The sequence below is a fragment of the Phocoena sinus genome, chromosome 17, assembly GCF_008692025.1.
Source record: "Phocoena sinus isolate mPhoSin1 chromosome 17, mPhoSin1.pri, whole genome shotgun sequence".
Classification (NCBI taxonomy): Eukaryota; Metazoa; Chordata; class Mammalia; order Artiodactyla; family Phocoenidae; genus Phocoena; species Phocoena sinus.
In genome coordinates this window covers 12,110,343-12,124,882 of record NC_045779.1, presented here as the reverse complement: position 1 = coordinate 12,124,882, position 14,540 = coordinate 12,110,343, and the positions used below count along the sequence as shown (strand labels likewise).

Genomic DNA, 14,540 nt, shown 5'->3' with positions numbered 1-14,540 from the left:
AAAGCCCTCAGTTACTCTATCTGTTCTAATCCCAACAGGCTTCTTTGTGAGTTTCTGCTTAGGATCCTGTGTGGGCAGGCCCCTCCCTTCCATCCCTTACCACTGTTTAGATTTGACCTTTTCTCCTAAGAGGTGAAATCTGTTTTTGTGTCAGTATAATTCATGTGACATTCTGAGGACTCGTTGAAGCTACAATGAGCTGCCCACTGCTCTGTGGACAATGGAGTTGGTAAGAATGAAGATGTTTGTAGGAACTGAAAACTTTTGTCATTTTTAATTATTAAGAAATAGAGTGTTATTTTAAAAATTGATGCAAGCAATTTTTTTCCTTCTGGGAACCACAGTGTTCTTCAGACTCTTTGGGGATGTATTAGAACCTTTCAGAGATTTCATCTTGATTAATTCTGTTTGATGAACTCAGAAAACCCTAAAATCCTATTTGTGTCACCACTTTTAGCTTTGGCAAATAATTCTGTTTAAAATAGAAAGACATTGTAAATAGCATTAAATATATATTTGAGCCAAAAACATAATCAGTAGCATACATTCAGCTGAGATAGTATAATTCGAACTTCATACTACCAATTTCAAGTGAAAATTTTCACCAATCTTCCTATCACATGCCTTGATTCTCTTACTTTACACTTTGCCCAAATCTATTACCAACAGTGGAAACTGAAATTGTGGCTAAACACAAAATGTATTATTACCTTGGGAGTAAGTATGAGAATGACTTGGGCACTGGCATCTAGGGAAACGAAAAGAAAAAGTAGCGTGAAACCAGAAAACCAGAATATAAGAAGCCTTAAAGTAACACCCATTGCATTCTGGTCTTAAGAGGCTATCAGAGTAGTAGCTACAGCAAACACTCCACGACAGAAAAAGCCAGAAATCACCATGGACAAAAAGTTGACTCGGAGTCTTTCCAGCAGTGTAGGATCGTTCTTCCACTTATTTCTCAAGCTATAGTTAAATGCGGGGAGCTGGGATGAGCGCTCTGGGGCTACAGGAAAGTTTAAGGGAGGGTGCCCCGTCCCCGTCCCCACCGGCAGGCCAGGCGAGGCCCCAGGGCGGGCGCTGGACTCCCTCCGGCATTGCCCGAGGGCCTCTCCGGCCGGGCACCCGAGGCCTCGCTGCGCGCTCTCCCAAAAGACTTCTGTCCGCTTCCTGGCTTCATCGGGTTGATTCCCTGCGGCCGCTGCCGCCTCAGGACCTACATGGACGCAGCAACTCGCAAACGCATCCTGGCTACTCCGGGGGACGTGAGGAACCGGCGCGGAGAGCTATAGGACTGAGGCCTTGGCTTTTTGCTGGCTGTCCACTGGAGACTGCCCTCAGTTCCTAGATGGCACCTGGAATTCCTGGGCCAGCAAGGCTATTTACTTCATCAAGTCAGCAAGGAGAGTCTCCAGAGCGAACCTGCTAGCAAGATGGAATCTCATATAACGCAAGGCGTACACAGAGGAAGATCACGCGAAGGCACAGAGAGAAGACGGCCGTCTACAAGCCAAGGAGAGAGACCTCAGAAGAAACCAACCCTGCTGACACCTTGATCTCAGACTTTTAGCTTCCGGATTTGTGGAAAAATAAATTTCTATTGTTTAAGCCCCCCCCAAAAGATGGGGTCTCAGCTCTTCCTAGGTTAGGAGCTTTGGCCAAATTGACCCAGTGTTAACTACTCACACCTCATCCCCCCATCCTTCTCCCCCGGAACTTTCCGTTTTATTTTCCCGTTGTCTTCAGGGTGTTTCGTCCTTCTTCCAGCAGGCTTTGGGCCGTTTCGTCCGGAAGCCCTCAGTGGGCCTGCAGGCCACCCTGGTCATCACCTCGCGCCTCCGTCCCTTCTCTGCTCCGCCTGCTCGGCCCTCCCCGGCCCCACCCTCCGGGTGCGCATAAATTACTGTCACACCTACTGTCATATCTGTCACATTTTCGCCGAATCCCTCACCCCGACTCAGTTCTCAGTCCGCTTCTCTACGGATTTCCCACGCCCTCCTCTTTCGAGACTTTCCCTCCCTTAAATAATAACCTCCGTATCCCTTCCTGTCCAGGTCGCCTCCGATTTCTTGGACGGTCTCTTCTCCGGCTTCTCTTCCTGCTGTTCTCCATCCGACTGAGCCTCGCAAAGGGGTTTATGTTTCTCTCTATTGCCCAGGGGACCCTGTCCCGGTGGGTCCAGTAGGTACGTGCGTGCATACCACCCCCCTGCCCCCCGCCTGCAAACTTAGAATGAACACATCTGAGAGGGGAAAGGGGGAAGGAAGGAAAAGGGTTAAACTCAATGACGGTCAAGATCTCAAAAACTGTGAATTAAGTGAAAACGGGCGTGGGCGGGTGTGAGCGCCACCATGAGCCGAGGCTGCCATCTGGTGGGCACGGCTGAGAACGCCACGTGGAATTGTTTCCCAAGAGCATCCCGGCGGGTCTGAGCCATTTGCTGGCTCCCGCAGGAAAACCGGCATTAGGCAAGGCCCTGGCGTTGTCCTTCACAAGGCACTACTTTCGAGGTCTTTCCCTGCTTTACGCCCCTCCAGGACAATAAAAGAGACTCAAAGGGAAGGAAAAATCCAAACTTGAAGCTATCCAACACGAAGGACTGTGGGAGCACCCATCCCCCCTTCTCTTTTTATTATATATTTTTCAAGTTTTCAGGCTACCTCAATTCATCATTCCTACTCCTTAGTTGTGGTCTGAATCCCACCCTCTCTTGCTTTCTTGGGACCTGCATCTGTTCTGTATGTCCTAGCCTTCCCCCTTACTTGATCCTTGTCATCATATTTAAGAGTTTCATGCTTAAAACTCTCAACCTCTTAACCCCTCTGGCTTGCTTGCTGTCCTCTGGTTCTCTCCTCCTCGCCTACATCCACTGACTCCATTTCCTTTTCTCCCACGCATCCTTGGGCCCCTGAAATCCAAAGGGTTAGAGCGGGGCTCTTATCTACCCACCATCTGGCTCTGGCACCATTATTCTGGCTTCCCTCCTGGTATTATTAATAAACTGGCCACGCCCTTAGCAAAGGCCAACCTCTCCCCTGTGCACTCAACGTCAGCCCTGCTCAGCGACTCAAAACATCACTACCAACAGTTCTTCCTTTCCTCTCCTGCGTCATCAAAATCCCCCTCCCCCCAGGGGCTTCCCTGGTGGCGCAGTGGTTGAGAGTCCGCCTGCCGATGCAGGGGACACGGGTTCGTGCCCTGGTCCGGGAAGATCCCATATGCCGCGGAGTGGCTGGGCCAGTGAGCCGTGGCCGCTGAGCCTGCGCGTCCGGAGCCTGTGCTCCGCAACGGGAGAGGCCACAGCAGTGAGAGGCCCGCGTACCGCAAAAAAAAAAAAAAAAAAAAAAAACCCCTCCCCCCAAATCTGATCCATCAGTAGGAAAATGTTGACTTCCTCATATTATATCAACTATCATCCAACAACTTCCTCTTGTCCCCCCTCCCTTTCCCACTGTTCCCCCCACCTCCCCCTTTCCCTTCAGCCGACTACACCTGCTATCTCCAATTTCTCTTCTCCCATTCTCTCTGGGACATCTTCCAATGAGCCTTTGCCCCATGTCTCCACTGACAAACTTACCAGGTCGCTAAGGCCCTCCCCTTGGTGCTAATACACCACTCAGTTCTCAGTTCAGACCTGTCATTTGCATCCTCCCGTTCACTCCCTCCTCCCTGGAAATACTTTCTTCCCTTGGTTTCCAGGACACAATTCCCTGGTTTTCTTCTTACTGCACTGGCTGCTCCTGGCCTAGTTTCTTTTCATGCTCTTGACTCTAAATGCTGGAGGGTCCCAGCGTTCAGCCCGTAGATCCTTCTCTTTTCTTTCCACACTCACTCACTCCCTGAGTGACGTCACCTGGTCCCATGGCCTTGATCACCTTCTATGTTGATGACTCCCACTTTACTCTTTCTGCTTAGACCTCTCTCCTGAACTCCAGAATCAACTTCCTACTCAACATCGTCACTTGAATGTCTGTTAGGCGTCTCACATTTTCCCTAAGACTCAGCTCCTGGTCTTCCCCTCAAAGCCTCTTCCTTATCCCAGCTTAATGACAACTTCAACTTTGGTTGTTTAGGCCAAAAACCTTAGGGTCATCCTTGGCCACCCCGACATTCCCACCGTGTCTCCGGCCTCATCTCCTCGCTCAGTCTGATCCAGACACCTTGTTCTGAAACCATGCCAGGCATGCTCCACCTCCAGATATGTCCCCAGAGAGCCATGTGGTTTGCGCCCCCCTTTCACTGGTCCTTCTGCAACAGTTACTTCCCCGGTGAGTGTGCTGAGCTGAGCCCAAAAGCTGTTCCGGTCCTAATCACTGGACCCTATCAATATTACTTTGTGTGGCAAGAGGGACTCTGCAGATGTGTTAAGGATCTTGAGATAGATTATCCTGGATCATCTGAGTAGGCCCTAAAGGTAATCACAGTGTCCTTCTAAGAAAGAGGCAGAGGGAGATTTGACACAGAAGAAGGCAATGTGACCGCTGAAGCGAGATGCTACATTGCTGGCTGTGCAGATGGAGGAAGGGGCCACCAGCAAAGGAATGCAGGCACTGCAGCTCTAGAAGTTGTTAAAAGCAAGACAATGGAGTCTGCCCTAGAGCCTCTGAAGGGAATGTGGCCCTGCCGACACCTTGATTTGGGCCCAGGAAAACTGATTTTGGACTTCTGAACTTCAGAACTGTAAGATAATAAATGTGTGTTGTTTTAAGCCACTAAGTTCATGGTAACTGGTTACAGCAGCCACAGGAAACTGTAAGTAGTCAAGGTTTTCTGTCTTTAAAATTGCACCCTCTCCTCTAACACCCCATCCCCCTTTGCTTTCTCTTTCTCTTTAGTACCTAGCTGCATCAAATATACTCTAAGTTTTACTTACTAGTTTATTGTTTATTATCTGACCTGCCTGACCCCACCGCCCCCCCCACCCCACCACCACCACACACACACTTAAGTCCCACAGATGTTAGGCTGCTTGGTTCCCTGCGGTACCCTGGGGATGAGAGCACTACAAACTGTCCTTCCCTCCTTCCCTTCCTTCCTCTCACCTCTTTGGTCACCCCTCCTATCCTTTAATGCTGGTTCCTTTTCCAGCAGTCAGAGTGCAAAGCATGTGCAAATCCAAGTGCCTAAAGAGGCCAGCAGGTAATGGAAATGAGGCCAGAGCAGCTGGCTGTCAGCACAGCTGCTGTGTGTGTGGACTGAGTGGTGAGCTGCCCTGGGGTGGAGGGACTTGTCTCTCAGGAAGCTGGAGTGCTGCCCTGTCCAAAGCAGGTGGGCACAGCTTCACCTCAGCTCTGGCAGACTTTCCCCGGGCAAAACGTGGGCCTAATGATACCATTTCCCAATTTTCCAAGATTTTTACCTGCAATCTCTCACTTTCTACATGGGATTAAAAAAAAAAATGCAAAGAACAAAGCACCACACAGTGCTGCTCCGCAGGACTTCATCCTCAGCCCTTTTCTTCTAGGAATACAGTTTGTTAAGGCCTTTGCTTCTACATCCGTGGTGTCAACCGCTCTCTATATATGGGTGTGTTTCCAACTCGCTCCCGAGCTCCAGAACTATGTATTCAATTACCTGCTCGGGGTCTTCACCTGGATGTACGTGAGGCATGTCCAACTCAAAATGATTATCATCTTCCTCCTAAAGTTTACAGTCCCTACATTGGTAAATGGCCTCACTGTTTACCGATGCCCCAGCCAGAAACCTCCACTTCTCCTGTCTCACTGATCAGACACAAAATCCTGCTGATTCTAACCAATTTTTCTTACATCTCCGTATCTCTTACATCTACCCTCTTGTACCAACTGCCGCTCCTTGGTGCCTTTTAGCTGGAGCCTGACAGTTACCTCCAGTCTTTCCTCTCCACTGCCGCCAGAAAGCTTCAGCTTAATTCTAATCATGCCACCCTCCTTTGCATGCAGCTATTCCAAAAACACGTTCTACGTGACACTGGTTCCAAGGGATATGAATGGGGTTGCTTGATAAAGAGTTCTGTGATGACACAGGTTTAGAACAAAGAGTTTAAATACAGCTAAACTTTGTTTCTTTTCTTCCCTGCAGGAGTTCTCAGTGTCCTTCGTGTGCTGATGTATATCCTGACTCCCCATAGGGTGATGCAGCAGTTGGTTAGTTTCGCAAACTTATCTGGCCATGGGATTCTTTTTTCATGGGGCATCTCAAAGAGTATGTTTCACAGTGAGGACTATTGCTTCAACAGCTTTCTATTATCTACAGGACACAGTTAAAATTCCTTAGCATAGGACTGAGAACAAGGATAGTGAAGCCAGAACACCTGGGTCCAGATTATGGGTGTGCCACTTGCTTAGTGTATGGCACTGAGCAAATTATTTTTCTCCATGCCTTTATTTCTTTATCTGTAATAGAAGGATAATAATACAGCTTGGCATAGCGTTGTCGTAAGGATTAGAGTTATTAGTAGTAGTACATGTAAAGTGTGTAGGACAGCGCCCTGTGCTTGGTAAGTGCCCAGTAAATTTGGCTATTTTCTAATTCATGGTCTTTCGCCATCTGTTTTTTCTTTCCTCACGTCCTCCTATCATGGTAGGTCCAGTCTTTAGCTACTTTTATATCCTGGAACTACGGCTTTTGTCTCTGGTGTTGCTCTTCCCTTTGCCTGAAATTCCTCTCTAGTCCCCTCCTTTCCCCCTATTTATCTCCACCTGTTCGCTCATTTTTCCCCCTGTGTTCCCAGGCGGACTTGTGCACCTGCACATTCAACAAGTATTTATCAGGCAGCTACTATGTACCCGGCATTTCTGGAGAGCGAGTCAGACGTGTCATAACGTTTAATACCCTGACTGCCCTGTACATGCCAGGGAGTCAAGCTCCTGGTGATTTCTCATCCCTCTCTCTTCTACACCCTCTGTCCGCTGCATTCTGCAGAGGCCCGTTTCACTCCTGTCCGCTCATGCAATTCCCTGCTAGACTTTGCTGCAGAGTCTTTCGTCTTTGTATCCCCGGCACCTAGAATAGTTTTGGGCACATTACATACACCCGATACATATGTGTTGATTGGATACATGCATTTCTCTGGGTCACTGTTCCAAGCTCTCCGCTGCCTGCGTAGATCTGGGACCAGGCGCTCTCCTCTCTGGGCCTTACTTTCCTAAACCGCAGATCAGGCAGAGGAAAAGCAGCCTATCGCGCCGCGCTCGGCCGTTTGCCTGCTTGGCTAAGCTTGGCAGACAGCGCCGTCCAGGCCGCCGCGCACTGCGGTACCCGGTCCCCAAATTCTCGAAAGTGACACGAGGAAGAACGTGCCGGCCCGGGCGAGTTGCTCCCCGGGGGCTGCGTGGGCTCGGCCGCACCCTCCGATCTCCTGCCCGCCAGCCCGCGCCGCCCGCACTCACGCTGCGCGTTGCAGTTGCCTCAGCAAGTGCGCTACCCTGTCGCGAGGAGCGGCCATGGCTGTGCGGAGTGCTTCTCTCCGCGGCCCCGCCCCCTCCGCCGCCGGCTAATCCCGACCGCCGCCTCTCCTCCGCCCACCCGCGCCGCGGTCTCCGGCCCCAGCGACAGCCCTTGGCAGAGGACCATTTCCCCACCAGTCGGAACTACGACTGCCCCACCTGAAAAGTCTCACCATCCACCTTTGAAATTGCCACACAGGTAACTGCTCCGTAGGGATTTGGGGTACTTTCCTAAGTCTCTATATAAAACGCTCTATGTCACAAGTTGGGGACGTGGGGAAAGGGAGAAACAAAGGCATTCTTTTTCCACTCTGTTATTTTGGCTTCTCAGAGTATTTTCAGAATAAATTAAGACACCGCATTTAAATTTGTTTTAACGGTAAACAAGAACTTTGCAAAAAGCCCGAGGGTCTTTTTTTTTTTTTTACAAGGCCAGTATTGTGTCCAACTGCTAGATCAAGTCACAAAACAAAAGCCAGAAAAATTCCCAAACAAAACAGTAACAAAAACAAAAAATCCCAGACAGTTAAGAAGAATTTAAAAGGTGTTAAATGGTCTATGAATGGTTTGGCTTTTGATGAAGTTGTTCAGGATACCATTAAATGGTTTTATCAGCAGTTAAGTTTCCACGGTTATGTGGGAAGGGAGGGCCAGGGTTTAGCAGCTCCAAGTTTCCAGGTCCCAGTGGAAACAATGATCAATGATGGCAGAGTTAACTTTATCACAAAGTATTTTAAGACAGTAACAACTGAACGTCTGTGTTTTAGTAACCTATTATGAAATCTGAATTAATCTTTTCTTTCATAGCAATTTCTAAAAGTAACAAAGATGAGACAACAGTGAAAAAATGAGAGACAAACGATCTCAATTTTAATTTCCTATCAATCCTCAGACCAAAAAGCAAGAGTAGAGTGGCTCCTCAGACCTATAACAGCAGCAAAAAAAGCACTACCCGCCCCCCATTTTAGATGTACTATGAATCCTTTTCAGGAGATATGTATTTTTATTTAGATGAGTTACTGATATCAATTAGGGAAAGAGACCCAGAATAGCCGTAAACGTTTCACCTCCTAATCAAACCAGCTCAGGTAAATTTGACAAATGAATCAAAAGATAATGTTCCAAGTAAGGACTTTGTGAGTTTCTTTCTCTCTTCCCCAAAGAGACCTACTTGAAGCTTTAAAAAAACTGGAGACATAAATTTTGATAAAGATTTAAGTATAAAATTAGGATTAATGAGGATTATTACTATTATTAGTGAAGCCCCAATTTATCATTTACAGCAAATTAATGTTTTCAGTGTTGAAAGAGGCACCAGTTGTACTACACTTTCAATATTATATCTGATACCAAAAGAAGTATGAGCTTTTCTAATAAAAGTGGTCTCACTGAAATCATAATTTAGCCACTATGTTTTCTAGAAAGTAAATGAAAGTAATCTGTGCCAGGTATCCAGGTCACAAGCTTTACTTAAGATTTGTACCAGTAGCCAAAAAGTTAAAAGCAACATTACATAAGACACTTTTATTAAATAACCTTTACAACAGTTCTGAAAATGTAACCTTTCTGTTCCTCTCCTTTGATAAATACACAAGCTTGTTATCAAAATAATGCAGATACCAATCTATTAAAAGTCTCTGAAATATGACCAGCTCTCTCCCTTACACCCCATCCAAAGTTTAAAGAGAGAGAGAGAAAAAAAAGGCTGTTTAAAAACAGAACTCATTCCTAGTTCCCACAAATTCTTTCCAATTCGTATGTCCTTAAATACATCCTTTAATCTCCAGCAAAAGTTTTGGCTGTGGGAAATGCATTAATTTGTCGAATCAAACATTTACAACCATCTTCAGAGGAGGGCAAGCCTAGCCCTTTAACCTGAAGCTCGATGCAGTTAGTGGCCCCATCTTCTGTATCCCCCTACTGTACCTGTACCTAGAACTTAACATTAAGTACAGTTCTTGGTTTACAAGCAGGTCCGAGGGTGAAATTTACTTCCTCCTCTTTCCTCCTTGGTGTTGCCCTCCTTTTCTCTTGCCACTCAAGCCAGGCCGCCCGGAATTCATCTTGCCTCCCAAGCCCCCTTTCCTCTTCCCTCCTTGGCTGGGCGGGCCCCCTTTCCTCTTCCCTCCTTGGCTGGGCGGGCCCCCTTTCCTCTTACCCCCGGGACCCTGTCGGCCCCCCTTTCTCTTGCCCTTCTGACTCATTTTCCTCCTCTTAGCCGCCTCTTCCTGGTCCTCCTCCCTCATCTGCTTATTGGTGGCCCTCGTAACGTCCAACTGAGGCTTCTTGCTGTTCATTATTCGCAGCATCTCCAACTGGCTATTTTTCTCGGCTGCAAAGTCCCCGAAAAGAGGCTGAAACTTCCTCTTCTTTCCAGAGCCCCGGGGCGCCTTCTCCTTGGGCAGGCGCTCCTGGAAGCGCCCCACAGAGGCGGTGGAGACCCTGGCCACCTGCACGGCGCGGCCAAGCTCCTCCTTACTCTGGTGTCCGGTAGGGTGCATGCCGGCCGCGCTGGGCAGCCGCAACTTGTGCGCGCGGGCCAGGTTACGCAGCCGGTTCAGCTCGTTCTTGGCCACCCGTTCCTTCTTAGCCTGAATCCGCTTGGCGAACTGGTCCTCCATGGGGTCGGCATTCCCGGGCACCTCGATCAACCATTCCTTGGTGTCGTCGTGGGCCCGCTGGTAGCCCCAGCGGCGGCGCCACTGGCCGCTCCCCTCGTCCCACACCAGATTGGTCTTCTTCTTGGGACGGATGCCCTTGAGGCGCGCAAACTGCTGCCAGCGTGTAAGCGGCCGCGGCCGGGGCACAGGCTTCTCGCGCGGCAGACGAGTGGTGGGCTCCGGCAGCCGCGCCACCAGCGCCTCCTCCACACGATCGGTGGGCAGCTGCCACAGCTGGTTGATGAGCAGCTGCGTGTTGTCCCGCGCCAGGGCCCGCAGCTCGGCCTCCTGCGTGGGTCCCGCGTGCCGCAGCCCGGTCGGAGGGTTCCGGTCCGAGGCCAGCAGGTTACCCAGGTCGAACTCCAGCTCCAGTTCCTTGTGCACCGTGATGCGCTGCAGCTTCTCTGCCTCGTCCCGCTCCGCCTTTGCCAGCAGCTCCTCCACGCTCTGACCCTCCATGGCTCCGGCTCGGCTCCCTCTCTCTGGGAGACAGTTGCAATCACTTCTCTACCAGCTAGGTTCAAGCCCCGGCGCTACCACCACGTGCGGTTGCCCAGACGCTCGTCCCGGAAGAGAAAGCTCCGCTTCCGGGACACCCGGAAGGGACTCACAATGCCGGCGACCCAAGAGAAGGCCGGCAGAGGGCGGTGTTGGAGAGCAAATGGGAATAGAGGCGGCCCTTGGGCTCGAGACCGGATGTAGGCGGAGTAGGGGCGTGGAGCCCAGCCTGCGGTGCATGTTTTGGGGGCCGCAGATTAAGGGGGTCACGGAGCGACTGTGTTACAGTTTAAGTGTAAGTCAGTTCTCAAGATGTTTAGCCAATCAGCTCTTCTTAGGACCTGACAAATTATTTTTCTCCAGAGCCCTGACTTGTTCATGGGGGTCCAGGTTGTGGGCCGAGAAAGACACTTCTCACAGATGTACGTAAAGCTACGTGTAGACGAGGGCTTGGTTTGTTTTGGGAGTGAGCGGACCTGGCATTTAGAGCGCCCTGAGTGGGTGAGCTGATATCTGGTCCCCGGAACCCTGGGCCGCATCCTCTGCTGGCTTGTGGCAAAAGAGCGCCGGGCTCTGCCGTGAGACTGCCTGGATTCCGACCTTGACTGCACTAGTGTTTGACCTTAAGCTGTTTAACTTCTTTGGGCCTATTTTAAAACCTGTACGATGGGGATACTAATAGTACCTGCCTCTTAGGGCTGCCATGAAGATAAATGAGTTAATATGCTCCCAAGGGAGCTTACACAGAGGTCTGGAGCCTATGAGTGCTCAGTAAATGTGAGCTAAGTACCAATTATTATTTAATCTTCATAATGGCTCTGGGAGCTATGCTGAAAAGGCAATCTTATACAGTGATTAAGCACCAGGTTCTTGAATCAAACTCCTAGAATAAGATCTGGGTTTATTGTATCCACATTGGACAGGTTGTTTAACTTAAGTCCTATTCATAAGTTGATAAATTTGAAGCATTATTTCCTGGTACCTAGTAAGCACCATATTCCAAAGGCAGGCTCAGTAAAATGACTTGTCTAAGATTTTACAACTAGGAAGTGTGGGAGCAGGAGGTATCTTAACTGTGATTTTAAGACTACATACATATTATCTGCAATATCTTCTAGGCTCTTCATGCTGGAAAAGTGTGGTCTGTCGACCAGCAGTGTAGCATCACCTGGGAACTCGTTAAGAGTTGCAGAATCTCTGGCCTCACCCCAGATGTAAGGATTCAAAACCTTCATTTTAACAAAATATCGAGGTGATGAATATGTACAGTCCAGTGTAGGAGGCACTGATGATTGTGTGGTTTATAGGATTTGTTTTCCTTTAATGGGAAGTTGGGATTAGTGAAGAAGGGGTTAGCTGGAGAATTAATCCATAGAAATGGACATAATAGCCGTTAGTTAGGAAATAGATTCAGTTGAGTGTCAGCTAGAGAGGGCTTTAGATACAGCCCCACCTATCACATCTGCCCCCCTGAGTTTGGTCTCTTCTTGAGCTCATTGGCTTTCCTCAGCTCTCCTTTGTTCATTCACTCATCAAACATTTAGTGAGCACATTTTATGCCTCAGGAATTGGGCTCTAATATTCTTTCTTCCTCTTTTCTAAAAGCATTTTAAGATTTGCTGGGGTTTTTCTGAGCCTTTGTCTTAATGCTCAACACCAAGTTTTTAATACCAGTCATCCCATGGGGCCAAGGCCAGGTCAAAGGTCATGTTAGGTAACTTCCTTGACCCTTAAAGCGTTTGGGATTTGCCATAGGAGAGTGTTAAGGACACTGATATGGCTGTTCTGGGCTTGGCTTAGCTTCTGATTCATTCATTCATTTAACAAACATTTGAATGACTACCATGTTTGAGACACTAGATACAAAGATTAACGAGACCTTATGGAACAGTGGGGAAGAAAGAAAGGTTAAGAGGAATTTACAATGTGGCATGGTTGGGCCTTAAATAGGAAGTACAGCTGTGTAGAATTTAGCTCCTTTGTCAATCTTCTGAGTTAGGGAAAAGAAAGAGCAGATGTCGATAGGCGTTGAATGGTATTCTCACTGGATGAAATGCTATTTGGTTCGAATCATAATGTCAGCTCTTAACCGAACTTTAATTGTTTTATGCTCAAGTGTTTCTTTATAATCCAAGTCGATTTTAATTTCCTTGATGACCAGAGACTGATTTTTACTTCCACTTTGCTGAGTATAGTGCTGGATACATAATAGGTATTCAGTACATGATTGCTTGAAAGAATAAGCCTCATTTCTAAATTAAAAAGGGATTAATGATGGCTGTTAGATTCAAGGTGAGCAAAACTAGTAAGACCGGGATTTGGGGCTTTAAAAAATACCTGATTGAGGCAGATAGGTATGTGGCAGTCTCCAGCTTGCATTTGTATCATCTTTATGTTGGGCAGGATTGTGCAGTGTTAAGAAAAAAGAGAGCTTACCAGGGATGTGCAGATATATGTGAATATACTATAACAGTACGGCAAAGGGTTGTAAATATTGTCGTTTCCTTTTGTTGGTTTTTCCCTTTGTCTTTCTTCCTTTGGCGCATATTGCAGATAGATCCCCAGTCTGGTCATCAGACCCCACTTCTTTTCTCTTTATACCTGCTCTCTATGCCATTTCATCCACTCTCACTGTGTCAGCTGCCACTTCTGTGCGGATGAATCTTAGAGGTACATCTTCCTCCCTTTCCTTTTCCGAGCACTGGACTCAAGTCTCCAGCCCCCTGCTGGGCTCTTCTACCATACTCTAAACTCAGTGTGTCTAAGACTACATAACATAATCTTCCTGAAAATTTGCTTCTTCCATCATCCGTCCACCTTTTTTCCCCTCCAACAAATGTTTATAGAAGGTTTTTCATGGCCAAGGCACTGTGCTGGGCGTTGGGAATACAACGGTTAGTAAAAACGGGCTCAGTTGATGTAATCATCCATTCTAGTCTAGCAAGGCTTGAACCTATGATGTCATCCTTGGCTTTTCTCTTCCCATCTCTAAATTCAGTTGGTCTAAAAGTCCTATTAAATTTGTCTCTGTATTGTTCCTTTCTCATTCCCACTACCGTGACCTCACCCCTAGACTGGGACTCTTCTATCTACTTCTCCCGGTACTCTCTCCACCCTGCTCCTGCCCCTGGCTTCCAGCTGCGTGCAGCCAGAGGAGGCAGTGACGGAAGATCAGAGGATGTGAAGAGGGAGAGGTGAGGGCATGTTTGTCCCTAGCCCTCTGTGGTTATTACTGTGGGTTGGCTGGTTCCTCTAAAAGGCCATAGCTACAATCAGGCAGCTTTCTCCGTGCAGCCACCCTCTCCCAGCTACTCTAATTATTCCCCTGGTTCTTGCAGGCCTCGGAGTGGTTATGGCTTTTGCCATTGTAGTCCTATCCTTTGTGAATTTCCTTAAGCCATGTCTACATCCTTGTAGTATTGCCTTTGTTGATCTTAAATTACCCAGCCTGACTGCTACCTGTTTTCTGCTGGGACCTTGACTGATACCTGGGGACCTATCCCTGGAGCATCCTAAGAGTTTCCTTACTTAGTTCTAGAGGATTTATCTTTCACAGATCTGGCCAAATCACTCTTCTCCTCAAAAACTCCCTTCTCTACCTTGTTCTTGGGCTTGGATGTTTGTGATCTGGCCCCAAACTACTCACGTGGGGTGACACTTCTGCTTATGCTTCTTTTCCAGATATTTCTTACCCACTCCGATTTTCCATCTTAGCTATTTTCTAGAGCCTTAAGAAGTTTTCTCAAGAAAGGCAAAAATGAGGGACAGGACAGAAAAAGCAACAATTATGTTTTTGTAGCAATGTAACCTATAGGGAGATTCCCCTCCCCCCAACCGTGGGCAAGAAGGTTAAACATGTGAAAGTACTACCTTTCAGGTTCCCTCAAAACACAACTAGTTTGGTCAGTTAAACATTTTTGTAAGCGATTTCTTTCTTCATTCTTTTGATTAACTTAGA

The 14,540-nt window shown here is 48.0% G+C and overlaps 2 protein-coding genes across 11 annotated transcripts in view; both read right to left on the bottom strand.

Moving 5' to 3' along the window:
* ADHFE1 (alcohol dehydrogenase iron containing 1) overlaps nucleotides 1–7,441 on the bottom strand; it is a 34,101-nt gene extending 26,660 nt beyond the window's left edge. For 6 of the 10 annotated variants that reach the window (XR_004346533.1, XR_004346532.1, XR_004346530.1 and 3 more), the window contains exons 1-2: nucleotides 7,368–7,441; nucleotides 711–748 (exon numbers count right to left, since the gene is read on the bottom strand). Coding sequence is in view for 3 of the 10 variants with exons in the window: in XM_032610444.1 (XP_032466335.1) it covers nucleotides 711–748; nucleotides 7,368–7,423 (94 nt within the window). In the remaining 7 variants the exon portion in view is untranslated. Of the gene's footprint in view, nucleotides 1–710; nucleotides 1,836–7,367 lie in introns of those variants that run through there. The other 4 variants (XM_032610449.1, XM_032610448.1, XM_032610450.1 and 1 more) reach the window with 3 other exon arrangements.
* A 1,427-nt stretch (nucleotides 7,442–8,868) lies between these two features.
* RRS1 (ribosome biogenesis regulator 1 homolog) lies at nucleotides 8,869–10,653 on the bottom strand. The gene has a single exon (XM_032610609.1). The coding sequence runs from the start codon at nucleotides 10,541–10,543 to the stop codon at nucleotides 9,413–9,415; it is 1,131 nt and encodes a 376-aa protein (XP_032466500.1). The 5' UTR covers nucleotides 10,544–10,653; the 3' UTR covers nucleotides 8,869–9,412.
* Between the last annotated feature and the right edge of the window lie 3,887 nt (nucleotides 10,654–14,540).